The sequence below is a fragment of the Melitaea cinxia genome, chromosome 12 (genome assembly GCF_905220565.1).
Source record: "Melitaea cinxia chromosome 12, ilMelCinx1.1, whole genome shotgun sequence".
In the NCBI taxonomy this organism is placed as follows: Eukaryota; Metazoa; Arthropoda; class Insecta; order Lepidoptera; family Nymphalidae; genus Melitaea; species Melitaea cinxia.
Genome location: NC_059405.1, coordinates 4,141,670 through 4,168,741, shown reverse-complemented (window position 1 = coordinate 4,168,741; position 27,072 = coordinate 4,141,670). Strand labels below are relative to the sequence as shown.

Here is a 27,072-nt window from a genome sequence, read left to right as displayed (position 1 = left end):
ACATAAGTTACGGTAAGCGAAAGGCGACCGTTTTCAGCATTGGTACTCTCATCATGATAAAGGGTATCAGTGATTTCATCGTACCGTTTATGTACAACCTCAAAGGTTTCGAAGCTTTGATGGGCTCGAGAATGACGACTATTTACGTGCTTACGATTGTAGACTTATTTCTATTCATGAAAATTATTATATCAGTGATGCCGTGGTGCAAAGGGCGGGAGGTGAAGAAGAAAGGAAAACGTGCGTCTGCTTTAGTCGGTGTTGCGGTACTGTGTGATGTGATCACAAGTGTGAACTATTTAGAGATCTTAATAGGTACTTCAGGTATTTCTAATATTCTATATGAATATAAATTAATACCACTTACAATTATTGTACTGTTTAATAGAACATCTAATGATTATTGGAGAATGCTAATAAAACGAAGAAAACGGAGAAAACGAACACAGGCAGGTATGGTTTAAAACCATATATATTTGTAAAAAAATAAATATAAAAAAATGGTTGTCTCTAAAGTTGGTTTACCGACGATAGTTTAACGTGACAACGTCATAACAAAACATCTCCTCGGACGCATAGGCCAATCGAGTGGAAGAGAGATAGATGCGGCGCAAGCGTACAATGAGCGTAACGGGACAACGAATCATCAATGAAGACATTAATTCAAATTCTTAACGTCTGGATGTTTCACTTAAAATTGTTACATATTGGTAATAATTTTACCAAGAGGTTATGTAATAAATTACTTAAATATTAAAATAATGTAATAAGGGATTTATATAAACACAAAAGTGTGTGCAAGTTTCCATTATCTAACACAAGGCCGATTTGTTTAAAACGTGACAACTTCAAGAGGTATCAACCCTAATTAAACGATCCGTGTTTGTTTAAAAGACTAAACTAAAAAAAAAAAAAAAAAAAAAAAACAAATCTTTATGACTTAAAGGGAGCGGACGAAGCTATAAAAAATCCATCTGACAGTATCGAAACACGCGGTTAAACGTTAGTAGATAAAGTTTGAAAACTGTAATTTTCACCTCTTTCAATACAAACAGAGTGAGTGCTATTAATGTTAGTATCGCGTGAACATTGTAAGGTGTACGCTACGAGATTATCGTTCAGTTTGCAATTATTTATTGAACATCATTACTGTAATTATACAACATAGAATTAATGAAATTTACAAAAATTAGAAACAATCTAACGTTCTAAACGATTATTTTTAGAATTTGATTATCTTTTATGATCAAAGTATTTTTTACGTGTCAAATTATGCTATGAGTGAGGAATTATTATTTTTTTAATCGTAAAAGATCTAGAAAGCTAAAGTTTATTAAGCCGCAGGAACAAAGTCATATAAGCTAAACTATAGAATCTACTCGCGATTTTCAATATTCTTTTCATCATATCATACAATAGGCAATGTTCAGTAGACTCGTGTTTATTAGATTCCACTTATTAAGCTGTTATATATATTCTATTGTGGATGTATTACTTTCATAAAAATGTAACAATATTTATGTTTTTATATGATATTATATGGAACAATAAACAATTAGGGAGTGTAAAATTTCCTTTGTAAACACAAAATCAATCAAAATTATATATTTTATTAGGCTTCAAAAGCATTTCGAATTGTTATTTTACAGACAATAATTAGATATTAGTAAAATTTAATTATGTCTAATGTGAAGCTTTTATACAATTTGCAAACTATCTACTTTTTACAAACTCCTCGCCTTATTGCCTCCACTGGTGATAATAAGGCTGGTGCATTTTATGCCCAGGGAATCGGCATAGCAATTCAACGGGGAAATGCTGCCAGCACTCTTGGCACCATTTCAGGCGGAAATGATTAGTACCATAACTATTTGTAAATATTTAGTTCTTAAGTTGTGAATTGTAAATATGTATATTTTAATAAGAATTTGTTTTATAACTATTTTTAAGGCAAATATATTTGATTAAAAATTTGCAAACTACAATGTAATATTCTACTGTTTGATAAAGTTTAAAATTAAACTGTACGTACCCTTGCATTAGATCAGAACATTGTATGCAACGTGAGACTATTTTCTCTCAGTATTGTTAAAGTTTTCCCTCGAGTAGTTTGAAAACTCGATTTAAATTTGTAGATTGTTGACTACCTTTTATACAGGTTTTACTTATATTTTTCACAAAATACTACTAATAAATATATATAGTTAAATATCTAGTATTTTTTAATTTATTTTTTATTCCGCTTTAACATTTAGACTCCTTTATAATATGTATGGCATTGTAACATGAACAGGAGATGTTCGTTCGAACGTTTTCGTCGACCTACGTTTTATTACTTGTCCATGTAATTGAAGTCTGTTTTTTTTTTCATTTGACAACAATCAAAGTTATTACGTGTGTTATCTCATAAATTTTTACTGGGTGTAACGATTTCGATGATTATTTTTTAATCGAAAGCTTGTGTTTGTCGTGTCACATATAAATTTGAATACGATTTGACGAATGGTTAATGAGTTAACCCTGATAACGCACAATTGCGTTCTAAATTTAATGTTTTTCAATGTAAATTCAGTTTTTTTTTTTTTGTTCGGAAACAAACACAATTATTGAATACAGGAACTGGGTTTAAGAAATACTCACGGTGATATAAGCTCCGTACGTTGTGTTCCCATCGGATATGTTGATGGGGTGTTGCATATTTATGTCCGTGCTGAGCTCCGTCGGCCAACTGTCTGGTATCACTGCGTCTGCCGTACCCAGGCTCCAATACACCTGAATATAAGACAAATATATACGTCAACACATAACCCTTTACAGACCTAAATTGGATGAAATACTGTGTCTGGGGCATTGAAATATAAAAAAAAATCCCTTACAATCTTAGACAACCAACAACCCCTCGAAAATCGTAGTGACGAATAGTGCGTTTGTAAAGTTTTAACCGACTTCCAAAAAAGGAGGAGGTTCTCAATTGGACTGTATTTTTTATGTATGTGACTTCAGAACTTTTGATTAGGTGGACAAAAATTTTTTTAATCAAAAGGTGGTGTGTGTAATTTTGTCCCATTTAAATTTATTTGAGATCTAACAACTACTTTTCGAGTTATTCTCGAGTTGTTTAATAATGCGTTTTTACTTGACGCTTTTTTCTTCGACCTACTTTGTACTGGGTGTACCGATTTTGATAATTTTTAATTTAATCGAAAGTATTTACTGTTATAAAATTACGTCAATAAACGGGGTAATTTTTAAATTAGATAGGTTAGGGTTACTTTTTTTTTGTAACAATTATGTCGATAAACAGTGCAATTGTTAAATTAGATAGGTTAGGGTTTTCTTTTTTTTAGTACTGCGGCGGCTTTATCATGTGGTCACATTTAAATTGTAATACCAAAAAATTATTAAATATATATATTTATAATTTAAATTGTAACTCCAATAAGAAGAAGAAGAAGAAGAAGAAGAAGAAGAAGAAGAAGAAGAAGGAGAAGAAGAAGAAGAGGAAGAAGATGAAGAAGAGGAACAAGAGGAAGAAGGGAAAGAGGAAGAGTAAGAAGAGGAAGAGGAAGAAGAGGAAGAGGAAGAAGAAGAGGAAGAGGAAGAAGAGGAAGAGGAAGAAGAGGAAGAGGAAGAAGAGGAAGAGGAAGAAGAGGAAGAGGAAGAAGAGGAAGAGGAAGAAGAGGAAGAGGAAGACGAAGAAGAGGAAGAGGAAGAAGAGGAAGAGGAAGAAGAGGAAGAGGAAGAGGAAGAAGAAGAAGAAGAAATTTATTTTTTTAGTCGGTAGGTTCTTGACAGAATGATCGTTGTCATCGTGTGTTGTGGGTACACTTTGCAACACTTTGCCATCCCTTCTCTTTCTCAGAACATTTTTTGTGACAAATATCTGAATTTATTACATCTAATATATAAAATTCTCGTGTCGCGGTGCGACTGCTCCGAAACGGCTTGACCGATTCTCATGAAATTTTGTGTGCATATTGGGTACGTCTGAGAATCGATTCTATTTCTATTCGAACATCTATTTTTCATCCCCCTAAATGTTAAGAGTTGTCCACCCCTAATTTTTTTTTACATTTTAAATAAATAATTAATTTTTTATTTTTTATGATACAACATTAAAAAATACCTACAACCTTAAATTTTCAACTTTCTACGATCAACCCCTATTTTTAAATAGCGTTTAGCGGCAAGACAACGTTTGCCAAGTCAGCTAGTAATTATACAGGCACAAATATTTATGCAAAATCTGAACGTTATCCATCCAAAATCATCAAAAATAATCTCTTATCATTTTATTTAATTTTGGACATAATTTTGTCCTTAATTCTTTAAACAACTTAACCTACAGGGATAAGCACACCCATTATAGTGAGTCTCCATGACAAAATATTGTGTATAATCCTGTACGTATAAAAATTGTTAAATAAATAAATAAAATAAAAAAAAGTTGGTAACCAAAAAGATATTTCTGATTGTTATAAGAAATCTTCATTCTTAATAGCTCTACATTACCTTACGTAGTTATTTTCTTACCCTATAGAGCTAATATGTCTAAAATATAGTTTGATTTCAATTTGTAACGCTATATAAGTTTCATTATATTAATGTATTGTTAAAACGACTTTTACCGCAGAGTTTTAATGAGGTCTATAATAATTATGCGACAGTCACGTGCAAGTCCGTACCAGTTGAAAACTTTTGAGGCGATGTTAAAATATCGTTTTGTAGTCACGAAGCTGCTATAAATAGGCTATATTCATATTTCCGGGTAAAAAAAAACAAACAGAAAGGACAAGTAAGTATTTAAGTATCAAAGCACAAATATGTTTTTATATGACTTTGATTTGAACTAAGTATATAAATATGTGTGATTAGATATATAAATAAAATAAGTTTCAAACACATTATATCCAAAAGATATGTATAACATCCATAAAACTAAACTATGAGTACAGACGTAGACAATGACGATCAAAAGCATCATTTAATATTCAGAATCCAAACGAATTAAATCGGATCATCGTAGTCGGATAATCTATATACGTGTCTTCTTATCAGTACGTTGTACATAACAATACAGTCTTATGTATTCCCATTAGCACGCAGAACAACTAGAGAGGCAATTTAACTTCAGTTGGATGAGTGACTTTATAAAACAAATTTCAACTTTAGAATTATTAACGTGCCTCGTTATCGTTGTTAAAAAGTAAACTCGCTCGGAGAGGAGTTTCGAAGTCATTAAATAATAAAATGTATTAAAATATTACTTAAATTATAAACTTTTTATATCAAACTTTTATATAATATTTCATAAGTCAGGACAGTAACGATCACATAGAATAGAACATACGTTTCGGCTTATTTTGTTTCTTACCGGTATACAAGGAAAAGTATTATTATTATATTTTTACTTCCCGTCTACTCCTACTTTGTACCCCTATTTACGAAAATTGCGCGGTCGGAGTATGAAATTTCGTACACTCATAGTTTATATAGAGAAGGAGCGCAGAATAATATTTTTTTTATTATGCATAAAAATATATTAAATCAATAAAATAAAAAAACATTACACACACTACAATGTATTTGACACACACACGCATATTATACTTTTTTGTTGATTGTCAAAGTCTGTAGTCAAATTGAAATTTTTTTTAAATGGTTTCTTTATTTTCGTTATTTTTAGGTTTTCTTTAATTTAGATTTTTAATGATGGTCGAATTTCGACCTCTGGGCGATCACTAGTTTAGATTGTTTTATCAATCTGTAATTACGAAGCAAAACTTTTCTACGAAAACAGACCTGATAATCAATATGTTTTACTTGTGATTAAGGTTAATGTGGAAAACATAGACATGTGGGCCATGTGCTAAGCGATCATTTACAGCCCTAACTGTAGTTTGAGTAGCGAAAGTTGAGCGGGAGTCAATAACCTTTCTTTTTGTATGCATACATTGAATATGTAATGACACCGAGGGTCATTGAACCAAAATAACTTCAGTATTTGTGTCTTTCAGATCTATATGGGAAAATATGTGCTTCAGGTTTACTGTTTTGGTGTAGATCTATATATATAATTGTGTTTGCTCGCAAACGAAAAAAAACCGACTTCAATTACATCGACGAGTAATACAACGTAGATCGACGAAAAAATACTCAAGTAACTGCGCGTTATCAAAGATTACTCAAAAAGTAGTTATCAGATCTCGATAAAATTTTAATGTGACCACATGACAAACATCAGGTTTCGATTAAATTAAAAATTATTAAAATCGGTACACCCAGTAAAAAGTTATTGCGGATTTTCAAGAGTTTCCCTCGATTTCTCTAAGATCCCATCATCAGATCCTGGTTTCCTTATCATGGTACTAAACTAGGGATATCTTCTATCCAACAAAAAAAGAATTTTCAAAATCGGTACACCCAGTAAAAAGTTATTGCGGATTTTCAAGAGTTTCCCTCGATTTCTCTAGGATCCCATCATCAGGCCCTGGTTTCCTTATCATGGTACTAAGCTTGGGATATTTCCTTTCCAACAAAAAAAAGAATTATCAAAATCGGTACATCCAGTAGAAAGTTATGCGGTATAATACAACGTAGGTCGACGAAAAAAGCGTCAAGTAAAAACGCATTATTAGATATAGCTCGAAAAGGAGTTGTTAGATCTCAAATAAATTTAAATGGGACCAATTGGCACACACCACCTTTCGATTAAAAGAAAATTTGTCGAAATCGCTCCACCCAGTCAAAAGTTCTGATGTAACATACATTAAAAAAAAAAAAAAAGAAATACAGTCGAATTGAGAACCTCCTCCTTTTTTGGAAGTCGGTTAAAAAAAAAGTAATATTTATCTCTAATTAGATTTAAATTTCGAAGCCTAGATTTCACGGAATTCAATCATTTTCTCCATACAATGGAACACGTGTAGATAAAATATAATAGGATATATTTAAATAGTCTTCAAAAGTATTTTCGAAGCGTCATTTTACAGATGATAATTAAATTAATCTTTAAAAAATAATATTATGGTTAAAATGAAGCCAGCACCGCGCACCGATTTGGATTTGAATTTTGTATTTGTCGCTTCATTTTAAATATATTTTTTTAAATATTGAATCAATATATAAAAACTCCATACTGTTCTGTGTGAATTCTAGAAATGATGTGTTAATGCTTAATTACCTATTCGATTAATATAGCAAGAATAAAAATCCATTGCATGCACAGAGTTAGAAATAATTGATATTAAATTGTAGTTTTTCTACCTTCCTACTCGATTACCAATAACTGAATGTTTTTTAATTGTGAATAGATGTGATAGAGACGATTTACTTCTAATCAACTAATGTATCCTCGGTAGAATTAATAGCAAAGTGTGCTTATTAAATCTTTGTATTCATGAGTAATTACTTTTTTTTAAATTATATATTGTGCATTAGAAATTATAAAACTAATGTATCCCCGTCATAGTTCATAGAAAATACAGTGATGAAGCATTGTTTTTAAGCATAAAAATTGATATAAAATAATACATATATACTTTATTGCACTCAAAAAAATAGATATAAAACATACAATAATAGAAAGGTTTATGGCAAAGGTGGACTTATCTCTGAAAGAGATTTCTTCCAGTCAACCCATGGTCATGAGTAAGTGTTTCATATAGCGAGGCAAACAGTGCAAGAAGTATTCATTCAGAAGAAAATAAAAAATAAATAATAAATATTAAAAAAAAACACCAAAGAAAAAATAAATAAAATAAAAGAATAAAATTTATATATATATATATATATATACAAAAATGTAACATACTACATATTAACAAATACATATAAAGATACATACCAAAATACAAATATACTTATACATATACATAAACATATACATACTCACTATAATATATAAGTAAATACATACATATTCTATAATATACAGATATATAATATTGTATAAATAAACATGCATATTATACGAACTGCAAGCTGTCGCTTAACGCCCTTAAAAGTAAATAATAACTGGCTCGACTAAGTATATAAGAATGGCTCTCTATATTTAGATAGTGCCACACTTGCGAGTAAGGACTTTAGGATGTTCATCCAGTGTTAACATAGCTAATGAATACTATAAATATATTTCAAGTACCAAAATAGATACAACCTCAACCTACACACAAAATAGGAATTTAAAGAATTTTAAATGAAAGCGAAAAACGTTTATAATTTTTTAACATAAAAAGCGCTTACTATTTGTATTACTTATTTAAACATATTTTGACGCTAGTGAACTCGTTTTGCCGTTTAAATCTAATGACGTTAAATGACTGACGTTCGTTGTACAAAAAGTTCAAGTCACCTTCAACTAGGCATCTTTCGAGTTTTGATGCTGTAACTGACAAATGTAATGAAAACTAGTAAAACTAGCTGAGCCTATGAACATAATAATTCATATCGTCATTTTTTTTATAAAGCTTCTTTACGCACGCTTGACCTGAGGAGTAAGCTGGTGAATGCGTGACGAGAGCGCTACGAAAAGTGTGATCGGGCGAAGCGAGCAAAAGAAAGTGGTGCGGGCACACATTTTCTTTTTCTCTTTCTCTCAAAGCCTCGTTTCGTATATCTAAGACACAGTGTAGGCCTATTGCTAAAGAAGTTTTACTTCAGTCATGTGGTCTAAAGTACACTCGTTTTTTTTTTGTTGATACATTTTTTTTTTCTTTTATAAAAACCTTGTCTTGGCGATTACAAAAATAAGAATATCTAATTTAGTGCAGTCGTACAGAAATTATGCGCATATAAATTTCAGCAATTAATTTTTATTTATATAGACTAAATAATTATATATAACCTAGCAATTTCGTTAGTTAGCATATGATATATAAAAAAATACTAAGCTATATCGCAATAAAGCTATATTCAAGGTGGACATTCAGCATTACACCTAAGAGTTTTCGTTAACAAGCGACGCTCTGGTGATTAGCACGCTTTGTGTGAACAAAATAACGATGTACCTACTCTATGCAACTTTTTAACAAGTTTTTGAGCTAATTGAAATTGAAATACGTATAATATTTCTACATAGATACTTTGATGTGACTTGATAAAATATTGAATTAAATTTACTTTATGGCAACACTTAAAAGGTCATACAGATTATATTCATTTTTGCGTTACCTATACATTAGGGAATTCTAAACATTTTTAATACCATATCAAAAATTGAAAGTTCCAGCCGAGATCGAACCTGTATCTCCGACTCAGCGTGTCGGTGCACTAGCCAATTAAGCTATGAAACGATGTACTCGTAACATATTTTACAGTCTATATCTATAAATAACTAGCTTTTGCCCGCGGCTTCGCTCGCGCAGGAAACCTACCTATGAAAGTACCTAAGGGTTAAGACTATTTATTTTTTCACTCTATGCTGAAAGTAATTTTTTATATACTACATTAGAGGTTCTGCCTTCAATGCTAACACGACCAAAATAACGTCACCCATTTCGATTATTTGGTTTATTTACCCCATTTGACCCCCTAATGGGTTGATTTTCGGAAAATCACGAAAGACGTATTTGCTTATTTATTTTTGAGAATACTCCTACGAAGTTTCGCATCGAAATGTCAATTTAATATTGTTTCGCCATACAAATTTCGAACCACCATTTTACCCCTTTAGGGGTTGATTTTCGAAATATCATTAAATAAAAAAATAAAAAAAAAAGATATATCATTCAATCACGGTCTTATATACAGGTTAGAAAATTAAGCTCAATTTCAATGATGAGATATTAGTACGATAATGTAATAACTTTTCGTTCGGGTCAACGCTCTGTGCTTCACTGCTATCGGTTCGAATAATTTATTTTAAAAAATGAAACAAAGAAAGAATAGGATACATTTTAATATTCTTAGTTTCAACATATTTTTATATGTTTATTGATGAACAAGAAACTGCATATAATTAAAAAAAGCGAAATATTTTTCAACAAGATTGTATTTGTATTTGTTGTTATGGCAGAACTTTCCTAATAGACTTATATGTATATTAGATCAAAAATCGATGGAATGTTTCCGAACTAAAAACTGTTTAGCTTAAGATAATTTAGGAAAAAAATACAAAAAATTATTTATGAATAATAAATTATATCAATATTTCCTCTATCGATAAGGATTGACTGTAGTAGTATAGAGATTACTATTAGCGATAAGACCGCCATTGCACTTTTTTAATTTAAAAAGTTGTTATTTTCCTTATTATAATTTTAAACATGCAATACAGTAATAAGTAAATAAATAAAAGAAATAAATTACCTCAAATATTTTGGCCAGATCCGTCGCCAGACAGGAACAGTTGTAGGCCAAGACGCCCAACTCTTTCACCTGTGTAAAACAAAGATATATAATTTATAAAAAAAAAATTTGGTGACTTATTAGTCTACTTTATTCATACTGGTTCACATTTAAGGCTTAGAATACACAGTAATGTGAAAACTAATATCCAGGTTTACTAAGACATATTCTACTATAACACTTAATAGGAAAATGTCCTAGAGTTAGACGTATATTCCACTATAACACTCAACAAGAAAATGTCCTGGACTCAAACAAAGCTTGTCCTGTAAAAGAAAGTTTGCTTGCTATTGCTATTTTATCGTACTGGAATAGGTATAATTTGCATTAATACTCTTGTTTTTTTTTTTACAAACGTAAAAAAAAATTGGTCAGTCACTCAAAAAAATCTTGCAATTTTCACCATTTTCATATATTGCAAAACCGAAATTTTAATTATTTTATACAACCTCATAGCAAAAAAAATTGACCCTGACATAGTAATTAAAGAATTTTTAGGTCTACCCAAAATTTTATCAAAATCCTCTAATAAACAGGTTCGTTAATCGACGGTCCCGATTGTTATCATTATAACCGATAGCGATCGTTACTCATAGTAAGGAATATATGCGCTAACCCGCATTGGAGCAGTATGGTGGACTAAGCTCTGACTCTTCACCTACATGGAAAAAGAGGCCTATGCCCAGCAGAGGGATGTTTTCTGACATTTTATTTTAGCAAACCTCCAAACAAACCAATTACTTAATCGTAAACTTACTCTATCTTATAAACATTCCTGACCTGTGTGAGCGACCTCCAGTCCATATTTGCACTGCCGATATAGAAGTGTTTGCGATCCACAATCCAGAACTTGGTGTGTAACACTCCACCACCCAGAAGCTTCGAGAAATTCAGGCTTCTCACCTATAGTTGAAATCAACCATAATATCAACCATAATAAATTTGTGATCGATAAACTATTAAATCAGCATTAAATACTTTTTTTTTCGTTTAGAAAGCTATACATCCAAAGCTAATGGAGTATGGAGTATGCTCCAAAATTTAATTAAAATAATATGTATGAGTAAAAAAATAATAATTTTCTTAAACTTCACGTGAAACCGCGACGCATACATTGTATGCAACAATACAAATTATTATTTCTATTATATATGGAATTACATATAAATAATTAATACAAACCTGTGCAGCTTTTTTCTTAACTAAGTATTCAGTATCTATATTAGGGTTAGACTTTGTGGGCCAGTTTTGAGCAATTTTCAAGTCTATCTTTCTTTTAGTTCCCGCCGCAAGTAAGGCCTGGAATACTTGCTCACCCTGAAAAATAAATCAAGTGTAGTAACTCGAAGCATAAAAAATTAAGATCATTCATCAAAAAAAAAAGTGTCAACACAAATATGGAACTAGAACGTGAAAATATTATTAAAAAAAATATGTATATAAAAAAAAATGTGTATACAATTTATAAATAAATATTACACTTAATTATATCCTGATTTGAAAGAAAAATTGTTGTAAATATTAGGTCTTTACCTATGAAATTGCCGTTTTGTCGAACTGGCTATTTCAAAACTAAAAAAAAATTCGCTTCGGTGCGAACACTACTAACGATCGTACCACCCGTTATTGGTTTGCTTGCTTTCGTTCCGGAAACGTTGACCTAAGAAATGAGCCACGTGGTCGGCCGAAAATGTTTTTTTTTTTTTTTTTTTTTTTTTGTCACTAGGTCGGCAAACAAGCGTACGGCTCACCTGATGGTAAGCGACTACCGTAGCTTATAGACGCCTGCAACACCAGAAGCATCGCAAGCGCGTTGCCGACCCAATCCCCAATCCCCCCCAGGAGCTCTGGTCACCTTACTCACCAACAGGAACACAATACTAAGTTGGTCGACAATGACGCATTAAAGGCGATTATGGAGGCTGATGATTCTCAAACTACACCTGAATTAGTAGCAGCTTTCAAAGTTAGCACTAAAACAATATTGGTCCATTTGCCTCAAATTGGCAAGGTAAAGAAGCTCGACAAATGGGTGCCTCGCGAATTGAATGAACGCCAGCGCGAAATACGCGTCGAGGCGTGCCTTGCACTGCTCAACAGACACACAAACGAAGGCATATTGAATCGCATTGTTACTTGTGACGAAAAATGGATTCTATTAGACAATCGCAAGCGCTCAGCCAGTGGGTTAGATCCTGGTTTAGTACCTAAACAATGCCCTAAACGAAAAAAGACCCCTAAAAATGGTAACTGTTTGGTTACGGTAGTTAGAATATAGCCACCCCCTCTCTTCCCGTGAGTGTCGTAAGAAGCGACTAAGGGATAACACAGTTCCACTAGCATCTTGTAGCTTAAAAAGCCGACCAATGGCGTGATAACCATCCAACTGCTGGCTTTGAAATACACAGGCCGAAGACGGGCAGCAGCGTCTTCGGTATGACAAAGCCAGCCCTGCGATCACCAACCCGTCTGCCCAGCGTGGTAACTATGACCAAAACACATGAGTTCAAGCCATTTTTAGCGCTAACTTGTGGAGGCCTACGTCAAGCAGTGGACTGTATTAGGCTTAAGTCATAAACTGTTTGGGGTCTAGCGTCGGTGTAATTCATCACGCTTCTTACCAAACGGCATGAGCATTAATGCAGATATGTACTGTAAAGAAATAAACATAATAATGGGGAAGCTCGCACGTCTCCAACCAGCTTTGGTCAATCGCTCAGCTCAGCTGCTTCTGCACGACAACGCGCGACATCATACTACACAGCAGACGGTCTCCAAGTTACAAGAGCTGGGGTTGGAAGTTCTCCGTCATCCACCGTACTCACCAGATCTTGCCGCTACAGACTTTCACTTTTTCCAGAATTTGGATAACTTTTTGGCGGGAAAAAAATTCAATACCCGAGAGGCGGTACAAAATACCATTGAAGAGTATGTTACCTCCCGTCCAGCAGAGTTTTTCAAGAAAGGCATCAATAAGTTACGATTACGTTGGCAAAAATGTATTAATTCCATGGGTAATTACTTTGAATAATAAAAATAAAAAATATAGAAAAAAAAGTGCATTAACTTATTTCATCAAAAACGGCAATTTCATAGGTAAAGACCTATTATATAATTATTATTTTTTTAATTTTGAACTAAGTTATTATATTATTTAGCCTTGTAATTTGTTAACTATGTTAAGATTGAAGTACTTTAAAAAACTTTTTATTTTACTAAGTATACGTTTTTCTTCAAATATTAAAGTTGATAACCCATTATGTATGTTTTCAGCATCTAGCTGGAGTACACCAGCAAGGATATTTCAGTGTTACCATTAAAATTTTTCACAAAAATTGACCTTCTCAAACTTTTTTTTTAAATTTAAATACAATATTTTAATATATATACTCAAAAAATGTTTTTAAATGTAATGTAATGTGGCGACATAGACATGGTGACAAAAATTAAGAAAAAATATTATATTTGTGGAAAAAGACATAAAGGAAACAAACATTCAACAATTAACAAAATTCTTAAAGGAAAAATAAAGTGTATTGTAAATATAATGAAAGATTTAAAAAATAATGTTATCCATTATCATAAAATAAAATTACCTCTATAGAAGAATTGTAAGGATACTCCTCATTAAACCTAAGGGTCCAATAGAAAGAGGCTATTTCTATGGACGTTTGAGCTTCATCTATCAAATCTAACCAAGCGTTTTTAGTTGGCATGTGAGTTGCGTTTGGGGGGTACATGTGCCCTTCTGGTATACTTTCTACTAGTGAAAACCTAAAAACAATTAAAATATTATAAATTCAAAATTACTCAGTAGAGAGATATTTATGTTTACAATAGAATTCTTTAATTTGTATTTATATATATAAAGGTTGTTTAATAAAGAAACAACATTATTATTTTTTTTTTACTTAATTATTTGTACTATTATCACATATTATATTAATTGATCTGATCAAACATGTCAATTGGCTCATCAACCAAAACATGAGTAATAATTAATAAGACAAACTTTAATACAACAATAAAATTGTAATCAACTTTATTATAATATTGAATTAAATATTATTAAAAGACGTAATACAAAATGGACGGCCATATATTTTTTTCAAAATTGTGCCACACCACAAAATTTTAAAACACAAAAACAACTAGTAAATTATATATTAAATATTCTAAAAATGTAAAATCAATACTTTCCATCAGTCTAATTGATACTTAGAGAAATTAAAAATAAACATACTTTAGTAGATAAAATAAACAAGTTTAACTGAATATAAACCTAATGAACAAATATAAATTAAACTCACCTACACTCATCTGAGCAATGTAAGTCAACATGAGCAATGGTCGGGGACACCTGTGCCAGGTTCGGCTGGTCGAGCAGTGGAACTAGTACTACTAGTACTATTAATACTATCACTATAGACACTGGGATGCATGATGGCCTACACCAGATGCTGCGCTTCTTCCTTCTGGTTGTAAGATTTTTTTTTAAATTAAGTACCTGATATACTACATAAAAAAAATGCAAATGATTTATTCAGATTATGAAATAATGTCATTTCTGATGTTACAAGCTTGAGAATATAAGACATTAAAATATCTAGACACTTATTTTGGTATTCACTTACATTAAAATTTCAAGTAGTATAAGTATTAAGCTTGGTAAGAATATTTCAGTATAAATAATCTTTATCTAATTATTGTAAAATAAAGTTTAATTGATTTTTAAAGTTTCTTTATATTTAAATATAACTATAAGTCTTTTTACTTTACGTCTTACCTGTCACAACGGAACTTTAAAAAGTAATATTAAGTTTGTGTTAAAGTCATACAATTTATAAAAATATTGTAATAAATAAAGACCGTTGTGAAATAAATTTTGAACAAGAGAATCACACAATATAACATGACTAATCCTTAAATAAATAAATACCAACTTATCATTGTAACTGTTTCCATTTTCATCTCTCATCATGAATATCTGTTCCCACTGCTCCAACTCCTCATCAGATGACGAAGCGTTCCCCACACTCCCTGATTCTAGCACAGTCTGAAAAAAAAAAACAATTAAAAATATATAAAAAGTTAAAAGAGGTTACATACATTTAGATATTTATTATTTGTTAATAAATAATTTAATAAATATATTTTGTATCAGTTTAGTCGAAGCTACTTACTTTTATTAAATTTTTTATTTCCTTAAAAGATGAAATGGTTAAAACCATTGTTTATTTATTTCGAGATTATTACTGAACTAAACAAAACTGTGAATGTTGTAGAATTAAAAAATTTAATTGAGTAGATACATTTTTAAAATCTTAAAATATTATAAGAAAACTTTAATGGTCTATGCTACTAATTTATATAAAATATTGAAATTTGATATTAGTTGCCTGACTTTGTTTTCTTTTAGGTTCTTAGTGCATTGACCTTGTCATATTTTACAATGTTCTATGTGTTATGTCAAAAATATGGTCTTATAATAAATTTTAAATATTCACTTAATTAAGTGAAATATAACTTTTAAATCATATATTAGGAAACCTGTTATATTTAATATCAAACGCTTCTTTAATTATGATTTATTTAATTGGATAATAAAACCTTAATTTACTTCACTTTTGTGACTTTATTCGGCTTGTTATACTAATCTGTCTTGAAACTTAATATTACTAACATTTTAAGTCCTAAAAAGGCCTGTACAGTTTTTCTTAGTTTGAATATTCATGGCACTTAAAAATTCATGAATATGTTAATATTTTTTGCCTTAGAACATTAAAATAAATTTCCTTAAAAATGCATGCAGTCTCTTTATTTATACTATGTCACAATATATTAAATTACTAATATATCGTATATAGCTATATACAATTTTAGCATTTTAAAATCGAAACTCCTTATTATTACATTTACAGGCAAAAATCCGAGGCAAAAATAGTTAACATTATTTTATAATTTGGCAACACTAATAAGGTAATTATTTTGACATTATTCGCAATTATTAAAAAAAAATTGACAATTGTTCGTTCTCATCATTCTCATCTCCTGTTTCATCGAAGTTAAATCGATTTTTAATCGAAATATGATATCGATTGCCAATATTCGATAAATAAAATTTAACCAGTTTTCAGACAAATCTGACATTCTAACTAAAAATAACGTTTAAAAAAATCAAGACACCAACAAGAAACTAACCATATCAATACCGTAGGCCACTTCCTGATCAAGTCCAAACTATTTAACCTTGTTAAAATATTTTGGCAATTGTCTGTAATAACACAAGTAATACAAAACGTTGATAACTGCATTTTCCGTAAATCCTGGTGTTCCTTTACCAGTCGTGTAAGCGCATTTGCAGCGAAAATAATACTGCAAAATAGATGACGTCGACTACCACCGCAATGTTTACGTGTATTTTGAATACAATGTCAGTTTCTAACCGTAGAACTATGCATGGCCAAACTGCTTTAAATACTATAATTATTGTTATACAGGCAATGGTATAATTAAGTTGAATATTCTGTAGTAAAATTATTATTAATTTCAGTGGTCAAAATTGTGATTATTTTTAAACTGTACAACACTACATAAATATTTAAAAAAAAATACACTTTTTACACATGAAACTACATTTAGCAATATACATTTATAATAAATATTTTCAAAAAAAGTCAATTTTTCCACTTAATCCAAAGTAAGGTAAGTAACTGGTTCCCACATTGATGAGACAGTAAGATTAGGTTGAACTACAGTGTAAAGCGACTACTATACTGACTTGACGATATTTTTCAAAACGCTTATGACAACGGCCTTGCGTGCCAGTAACGATACTAAGTGAATTAATTTAAATGTATTTTCACATTACGATACATATTTTTATAATCATTTCTGGATGAAGTCACGCAAGTGATAATGTATTCATAATTATTGTTAACAGTTTTCATAATTATTGATGTTATAGTATCTTTTATTTTTCTTTCTTTGAAACCTTCCCAATTTTAAAATCCAACCAAATGGACCAATTTTGTCTATCAAATCTTAAAGACATCACATATTAAATATTGTGTAGACATATAAAAAGGTTAAGTAATTTTGTTTTACCCACTTATAGGATTCAGCTTAGATTTCTCCTTTGTATCCTTGTTTGATGCATATGAACCACCGCTTAAATATTGTTTTCTATACACGATGACAATGACCATCGTACCTTTAGCTTTTATTGAAGTATAATATAAAGAGGATATTTTGATATTTAGCCTTCAGGCAAAATTAGCGTAGAGCAGGACAAACTCTCCCATACGCTTCAGCCTGTAATATCCCACTACTGGTTATAGGTCTCTTTCCCGATGTAGGAGAAGGATCAGAGCTTAATTCACCATGCTGCTCCAATGCGGGTTTGGCGGATAAATTCTCTACTATGCAAGTACTAGTAAAGATCGCTATCAGGTGTAAATGATAACAACCGGGATCGACGGATTAACGTGCTCTCCGAGGCACGGTGGGGAGACCCACATGGACTGCACAAACACACAGACCACGGCAAACACTTAGGCCTACACCTATATGGCCAATACAAATACGATAAGATCACCCGCAATCGCCAGCAAAAAAGCCACAAACCAGTCTTGTGAGCGTTGCGCCAACGCGTCTCTCCCATAGACTCAATAATTTAACGTTTTCACTGAATTAACATCTAAATGGGAAATATATTGGCATATTAGAAAGGAAAAGTATTTTTGTTATCGAAAACTAAGTCGTGTCTTATACTATGTTCTTTGAAATTTGTGTCCAAATAAAATACAGCAACATTAATGTTTTATTCAACGGAAGGAGCTATTAAAAGTAAATCTCATTTTATCTGTAACCAATATTACCAGTCGTTAAAAATATCTTTTAAGAAATTGAAAGGACAAACGCTTTAAGAACATTAAGCGGAGATATCAAAAGGAACTTTCTCGAACACAGCCGTTACATTTATTAGCATTTAAAATTTTAATAGACTCGAACGTTACTTTATACATTTTTATGAACTGTAAAACATCCAAGACATTTATTGTAATATGTACTTACAATAAAGGTACTATTTATTTAATAGACAGTGTCACTCAATCAAGTAAATTTGACGTCAATGTCACGTGTACTACTAAAGATACAATAAAAAATAGTATAAGTATATCTATAAAAAGGAAACCCCTAATTTCTCAATGTTCTGTAATCACATAATTTTCAATTATTCGATTCAGCCAGTAACTACTGCTGGGCTCTTTCTCCATGTAGGAGAAGGATTTGAGCTTGATCTACAATGCTACTCCACTGCGGGTTGGCGAACGTATTCCCTACTATGACTAAAAATCGCTATTTGGTATTTATGATAACAACCGGGACCGACAGCTTAACGTGCTCTCTGAGGCACGATGAAGGGAGCCAAGGTCAGACATCCAAACCGGAAAGTAATAGTTATAAAACTCAGGTTCTAAATACAAATATCCAGTTTGAGCGGGAATCGAAACCCAAACCGCAAGTTTATTAGCGCCGACACAGCGCACGCACCACTACACCAAAAAAGCTTTGTTGTTTCAATTATTAGCATTTTTTTTGGTTATTATTATAAAAGCGAAAGTTTCGATTGTTTGTTAATCAATCACATTTGAACAGCCGAACGGATCTCAGTAATATAGGTATACAGCAAAGAGATAGGTTATATAGTCAGGTAAAGTAATACTACATTTAGTAGTAATACTACATTTTATCTAGGACCAAATTACGATTCCAATAAAATTTCAACATGAACGAAGGTGTGAGCAACAGACTATCCGGTTATAAGTTATCCTATTTTCATGTTGCAATAAGTAGGTATAATTAATATTATACACACAGGAATAATAATCATAAATCAAATATATGACACGTAACTTTCTCGAAACAGCACCAATATTTGCTCTTTAAATATAATGGTAAAATGGTATAAAATTAATATTCTAGAATTTCTAAAATCTCTCAGTGTAGTATCATCAAATGTGTAACATGCCAAAAGGTAAAGAAATTGAATATTATATTAGGCGCACGTACGCGTACACCTAGAAGTACAAATACCTACGAATAGTTGGCTTAAAATCTCTTTAAGGTTAAATGCCGAATAAATTGATAATATTTTTGCTAAAACAGTTTGCGAAATATGATCCATTTTCAGCGACTAATTCTAATTGCTATTTTTTTTTTTTTAATTTTACTGTAACGACTTGAGCATCTCGTTTCTTCTTTATGATGATGTGATGTGTTTATTGACCTGAACTACGAAACTTATCTACTCGGACTAGGTAGTTACCAGATGATATTGTTTATTACTGATACATTTAGACCAGATAACCCTTTTGTATGATTTAAAAAACGTAGGTATTATAGTTACTCAGTAGCCTCGCATTTTTTTTTTGTATTAGATATTTATATATCAAGTAATCTGATTTCCTATTTTTTTTTTGAATAAAAACTTCCTTATTTCCTAAAAGTTAGCAGTTAGGTGGTTATCCCGCTATCAGTCGGCTTTTTAAGTTCCAAGGTAGTAGTGGAACTGTGTTATCCCTTAGTCGCCTCTTACAACACCCACGGGAAGAGAGGGGAGAAGCTGGTAATATATAGGTAAAATTACTTAAATTAGGTAATAACAATAATAATATAATAAATATCTTTAACATACACTCATCCTCGTTTGTTCCTAAGATGAGCAATTTAATGTTTGTCTTAGAGATAACCGATTGGTATAATAAAACATTTTTTTTTTTTGATAAATTAATAAAACTTATATTACACCCAGACTCGAGGTGGGAATTAAGCCCACGATCCCCGGAGCAGAAAGCAGGGTCGCTGCAAATTGCGCTAAGGGGCTTGTCAATAAATGGAAACAAAGTTTTAAAACTTTACGTAAATAACATTAAATCGTTATCTATACGGCCATTGAGATCGAAAACATTTCAACCATTGAATTTGAAATATCTATTATAAAGGTATGAAAACAAACGCATTCACTTCTGATAAGAAGTGAATCGAGTTGAGTGATGTGTCTATGGAAAATCTAAATTTATTCTTTATTCTAAGTACTTCAAATATTTCTATTTTAACAATTTTTAAAATTTATAATTATCATTATATTCTGTGCGTAATACATTATATATTATTAATATTAAATAAGTAATAAGTGCTTCATAATCAACGGCCCCCAGTAGGATTTTCTCCTGTGTCGGGGACCGGAAACACACACAATACACAAGCACAAACGCCAAGACGACGACAAATATCTATATGGCCAATACAAATATCTATCGTGAGCGGTGATCGAACCCGCCAGCGTAACAGTCAGTACTGTGACCGCTGCGCCAACGCGTCGTCATATTATAAAATTAAATAAACGAGTTTATTTTCAAAGTATATTATTTTGAACTACAATAATAAATGTCTCATATACATATGATTAAGAATAGTGTAATAACTCAACATAATGTATGTATATCATATTTTAATTAAGATCTTTAAAATTATTATCATTAAGAGCTTAACTTGTCTTAAAGACTTCATACATTTACTTCAAAAGTCAATCAATAATAAGTATATAAGATTTTAAACTAACATGCTTATTATTATTAACAAAATTATTCAAAAACAGGATAATTTTATATTATTTTTTATTTTCATTTTGCGGAGCTCGATATTTCGACATTGTCTACAAATATCTTGTTCACTAGAATATTTTTGAATAATTTAAGTATAAATTCCACAATACAAAAGCGCAAATTGAAGCCAGTTTTCTGTGCAAGCTCTACAATGTTTGACGTAACAAGATATTGCAATCCCAGCGGCATTACTATCAGGTGCATTTACTTCAGAGTTTGCTGCAAATTCAAATTTTATAGACGTTACAAAGACAAGAGAACTAAAATGTAATTTAAAAAATACTTTTGAGAAGAATACATAATCTTTTATCATAACTACTTTTTCTTATATTTGTAATGAGAACTACCTTTTGAGACACATTATACATCTATTACGAAATCCTATAATGTAACCCTATAATAAGGTATATATAAAATTCTCGTGTCACAATGTTAGTTACAATAATCCTCCGAAACGGCTGGACCGATTTTAATGAAATTTTGTGTTCATAACGGGTAGGTCTGAGTCAGCCAATATCTATTTTTCATAACCTAAAGTTATAAGGGGGGAGGTATTAAGGAGATAATATGGCAAAACAGTGTTTGCGGGGTTAGCTAGTGTAGGTATATTTTTTTTCAATTCAATGAAATTAATTTGCAAAGTTCAATAATTTCTTATTTGACATTATTACGTTCTTACTAGCTTATCGCCACGATCTATTCCGCATGGACTACATTGATTCTTCCGTTTTATACAGTTAAAATATATAACTCAATCATAACGTCGTATTTTACTGGTGAAAACATTTTTAAAATCAGCTCAGTGGTTTTTAAGTATATACATATTACTCACAAACAAAACATCAAATCAAGAAACAAGAAGACAAAGAAGTTAAAGGTCAATATTACCTGCTCAATGTAAACTACGTTCAACTCATCTAAGAACAACAAAACATAAGAAATTCAATACACGTAGATAGCACCATTCAAAGTTGAAATAGATTAAAGATATTCGTACCATAAGCTCAACTACAATTAAGTTCCTTACTGTGAACTACTTTCTTAGTTATCAGAAGTAAGACAAGTTGGCGTCATCAAACACAAATGTGGGTAGATGTTAAAAGTCAACTTAAAGTTTTCAGACTTTGGGAATTGTACATCCATTAAATAGATTGTCAAATTTGCTTCATCCTTACTTTTAATTACTGAACCTTAAATCATTCGTGGAATAAATTGAGTATAACTAGTAATGATATAAGTAATGTCACTATGCACTTTCTTCGAGAAGAAAGTATTTTGTCATTTATCTTATCATTTAATATTTAATAAAAATGATTATTAAAGTGCATAATTACGCCATTTTATTCATATATTCCTGCGATTAATTTTTTTTTACGTATCGTAAAATCAGCTAACCCGCGGTGGAGAAGCGTGTTAGATTAAGCCTCGACCCTACACCTACACGGAGAATGAAGCAGTGAGGGAGTGTGATGTTACAAACTAAATCGTGGTATCGTTATCGCGAAACACCTTTTTTGGTCTTAAATTACAGTTCCTAAATTGCAGTTCGTCTCCAGGAGGAAATAGGTCTACTCGTCGTAGCACACTTAAGCGTCCCTGATTTGCTTACAACTTATATTCTGTAAAACGTACATCTATATTTTAAATATTATTATAAATCTTTTAAATAAAATAAAACTTATAATTGAACTGTATCAAACTGTCATTGATCATATCTTCTTTGTTTTTTGTAAAATAGAGCGCTTCGCTAATGGATCTTATCTATATCGGCTTCTGAACTATCGTGAGCCTGTCTACTCTTAGAAAATGTATCCGCCCTAAGCTCGTACAAGCACATCGTCGTATATGAGCGTCGTAATTAGTTGTGCGCAACTTTTTTTATTAAAATTATTCTCCTTTGAAGTAAACCTAATAAATTTCTATTGATAACTATGTTTTGTATACTTAAGTTACATTCCTATTCAATTTCTTACGAAAAAGCAGTAAAAATATTGTTAAGTCCGTTTTTAGATTTTAGTACGTAGATACGAATATTTGGAATGAGTACATTAGTCCATCGACTTATCCTTCAGTCCATCGAGCTATGTGCCAATAATTGTGTTTGCTCGCAAACGAAAAAAAAAAAAACGACTTCAAGTGCATAGACAAGTAATACAACGTAAATTGACGAAAAAAATTAACAAACGCACTTGTCGTTACTACGATTTTCGAGGTTTCCCCTCGATTTCTCTAAAATTCCATCAACAGATCCTGGTTTCTTTATTATGGTACCACCCATTGGATATCTACTTTTCCAACAAAACAAGAATTATCAAAATCGGTTTAAACGACGAAGTTATCCCCGAACATACATAAAAAATATATATATGGTCGAATTGAGTAACCTCCTCGTTTTTTGAAGTCGGCTAAAACCTGAATGTTATCTATAAACAAATTGAAAACTTATCTGTAAATAAAGTATATTTTCTCCAAATAGCTCATAAGGTCGTCGAATTTTAGAACCCTCATAAAATTGTGTCACTTGATGGCATATATAATTTGTCCGTCAAACACTTAACATATTTCTTGTCTTTTTATTGGGTGTATATAAAATTATGCCATAAACGGTTATTACGCATTTTCTTATTACTTTTGGTACATAAAGTGCCACAGGAATTATATGACATCATAAACATTAAGTTCAAATATTTTATGAATCAGCAATTTTTTTTAGAAAAGGTCAAAAAAAAGACGGCGTATGTGAAAAAATCAGGACGTAATAACATAAAATTTTAACGATGATAAATAAAGCAGTTAATGATCTATCACAGCCAAAGCAATCAATTTGTAGACTCCGGCACTAATGGTATACCCACATATTCCTGTGGATTCTATGCTAAAATAAACGATGTAAAACCGATCATTTTTTTTTTCAATTAATCGGCTGTTGACCTGACCTAAATAGTTTACAAAGGCTTTTTTAAAATAGTTAAATATTCATATAGCACGAACAGACGTGTCATATTGATTTGTACTGCTAGCGTTTATCAACGTTACGTCCCATCGCTTAAAAAAATTGATTAATAAATATTTTATTTACCACGCGGTACGTGTTTAATGAATATGTTAAGTATATTTGAGTTAAAAATATATCTGGCGACTCTCATCTACACCTACATAGACTAATACATAAAACCTTAATCCACAGCATAAAAAAGTATACAAAAATGAAAAAAAAAAAAGAATGCTTTAAAATCTGTTAAAATCTTACATTTTTATTGTAAAATACACCATATTATCTATTAAGATACGTTCTATTAAAAAAAAAACCATGAAAGCACCATTGCCAGTTCAAAAGAAGGTAAGAAATTCTCCCCGTTTACTACGTTTCACGCTTAAACTGTTGAATCAATTTTCCTTAACTTTCGTATCAATATAGAATAGCATTTGTATAAACATAAGCATATCTTTTGTTTCGAAAATAAAATTAAAATAGACTGAAAAATAAGTCGTTAATGTTCTCTTATGGTCTTTCTGATGATCCATCATCTATCAAGGTAATGAGTTCATCAGAAAATACTCTAGAAACAAAAAATACTATTTAAAAAAAACTTTTAAGGTTCTAGCTAATTAAAAACAAAAATAAAGAACACTTTTACACTATCTAAAATCACCCGGAACAATGTGAGTTTTCATATCCATATCCAACTACGTGTATTATTAACCGACTTCAAAAAAAGGAGGAGGTTACTCAATCGACCGTATATATATCATCATCATCATCATCATTACAGCCTATAAAGTCCACTGCTGGACATAGGCCTCCACAAGTTTACGCCAAAAATAACGTGAACTCGTGTGTTTATATATATTCAGGGATAACTTCGTCATTTATGAACCGATTTTAATAATTCTTTTTTCGTTGAAAAAGAAATATCGCTGGTGTGGCACCATGATAAGGAAACCAGGATCTGATGATGGGATCCTACAGAAATCGAGGGAGACTCTCGAAAATCCACATAACTTTTTACTGGGTGTACCGATTTCGATGATTTTTAATTTAATCGAAAGCCGATATTTATTAAATGGTCACATTTAAATTTCATCGAGACCTGATTACAACTTTTGGAGAAATCTTTGATAATGCGTATTTACTTGACTATTTTTTCGTCTACCTACGTTATATTACTTGTCGATATAATTGAAGTCGGTTTTTTTTCGTTTGGCTGCAAACACAAATATTATTTATTATTCTCAATTAAATCGACTTCGATTTTTATACATATATATATATATATATATATATATATATATATATTACACTAAACAAAGTAACTTATATATCTGATTAACCCATATATTTGTATGAACACAGTATATTTCTTGGTACACAGTATAGTAATAAAAAATATTACCAATGCCAACTTTTACTCGCAATTTGTGTATAAGCAATTGTGAAGTTGATATATAAAATAAATATTTTATATATTCCTAGTAGTATATATATTTATATAGTATGTATATGTATATTGTATGTATGTAAATATTATTTATTTATCCTTTTATTTTCAAGAATCTATAATATTGTCTACATTACTGCACTCTCTTAGCCTGCTATATTTACATTAGTTCACTCTATTACAGGTTGGCTGGAAGAGATCTTTTCTATAGATAAGTCAACCGTTGCTGACAAAATTTTTACCACAAAAGAGTTCAGACAGTTTGAGCATGTTTGTTCGAATGTCAAGTCACTATCAACATTTCAATCTATGATTCAATCGCTGTTGACAATAGGACAAGTCACGTGATAAAGCACGATAGACGATCACGAGCGATCCACGTGCAACCGCCGCAGTTATTGTAGGGTTTGTACGAGTAAATCATATTTACGGTACTGGCTATATTGAACCGGATCGAGTAAACAAAGCGATGAGGGGAATGATGAAAAACGATAAGTGCTCTATTAAGGATAGATTGCAGTTATAGATATCGGAGTTTAGTTTTCATAGATATTCTTGTATTATAAATAGGCTTTTTTTCATAGAGAAATACTTAATATTAATTCTTATGGTATTTACAATATACTACGCCCACAGCTGAGGCCCAGAGGTTGAAATTCGACTATAATAAAAAAATTAAATTGAAGAAAACCAAAAAATATGAAAATGAAGAACCTTTTTTAAAATTTTTCAATTTGACTACTGAGACAATAAACAAAAGAGTATATAATATGCATGTGTGTGTCAAAAAATTGTAGCTGTGTAATTTTTTTTTTTTTTTTGAATTGATATTATATTTTTTTATTGCACAATTAAAAAAATACACTATATTAACATTCTGCACTCCTTCTCTATATAAACTATATGTGTGCGTCATACTCGTCAGCGCAATTTTCGTTAAAAGAGGTACAAAGTTTTTGCTTCACGTATTAATATATAGAAGAAGATTAGCAAATATAGACGTTTAGGGTAATATTATCATGTTATAACTGCGACGTAATCATGTGTCATTAGTCGGGTCTTCGATCCTAATAATAATAATAATATAAGCCTTTTATTTCAGACACTTACAATTATTTTTCTTACTTAACTAACTTATCTCTAAATTATCGACACCGTGTCCGTTTGCCCTTGGTTGGCATAGGCCTCTTCCAGCTTCTTCCAATATTTTCTTTCTCGAGCTATTCTTGACCACACAGTACCTGCGACTGCTTTGATGTCATCTTCCCACCTTTTGTACTGCCTTCCTCGATTTCGCTTTCTATTTATAGGATACCAGTTCATAATCGTTTTACTCCATTTCTCTGAACCTCTCAGTATGTGTCCTGTCCATCTCCATTTGTTTTTGCGTATTGTATATGTTACATTTTCAAGTTTTGTCATTTTTCTGATGTATTTGTTTGTTATTTTATCCGATTTCTTTATGCCCAACATACTCCTTTCCATAGACCTCTGGCAGACTTCGAGTTTTTGGTTGTGTGCTTTCGTTAATGCCCATGTTTGACAACCATATGTTAATACAGGAAGGATGCAAGTGTTGTATATTCTACTTTTGACGGTTATACTTATCTCTTTGT

At 31.2% G+C, this 27,072-nt stretch overlaps 1 protein-coding gene across 1 annotated transcript in view; it reads right to left on the bottom strand.

Annotated features, from left to right (window-relative positions):
* The window catches only part of LOC123658516 (5'-3' exonuclease PLD3-like), a 60,613-nt gene that overhangs the window by 11,974 nt on the left and 21,567 nt on the right, over window positions 1-27,072 (bottom strand). The window contains exons 2-8 of the mRNA XM_045593915.1: window positions 15,291-15,403; window positions 14,658-14,822; window positions 13,944-14,121; window positions 11,530-11,664; window positions 11,128-11,250; window positions 10,309-10,377; window positions 2,641-2,772 (exon numbers count right to left, since the gene is read on the bottom strand). Coding sequence (XP_045449871.1) covers window positions 2,641-2,772; window positions 10,309-10,377; window positions 11,128-11,250; window positions 11,530-11,664; window positions 13,944-14,121; window positions 14,658-14,822; window positions 15,291-15,403 — 915 coding nt within the window. The remainder of the gene's footprint in view (window positions 1-2,640; window positions 2,773-10,308; window positions 10,378-11,127; window positions 11,251-11,529; window positions 11,665-13,943; window positions 14,122-14,657; window positions 14,823-15,290; window positions 15,404-27,072) is intronic.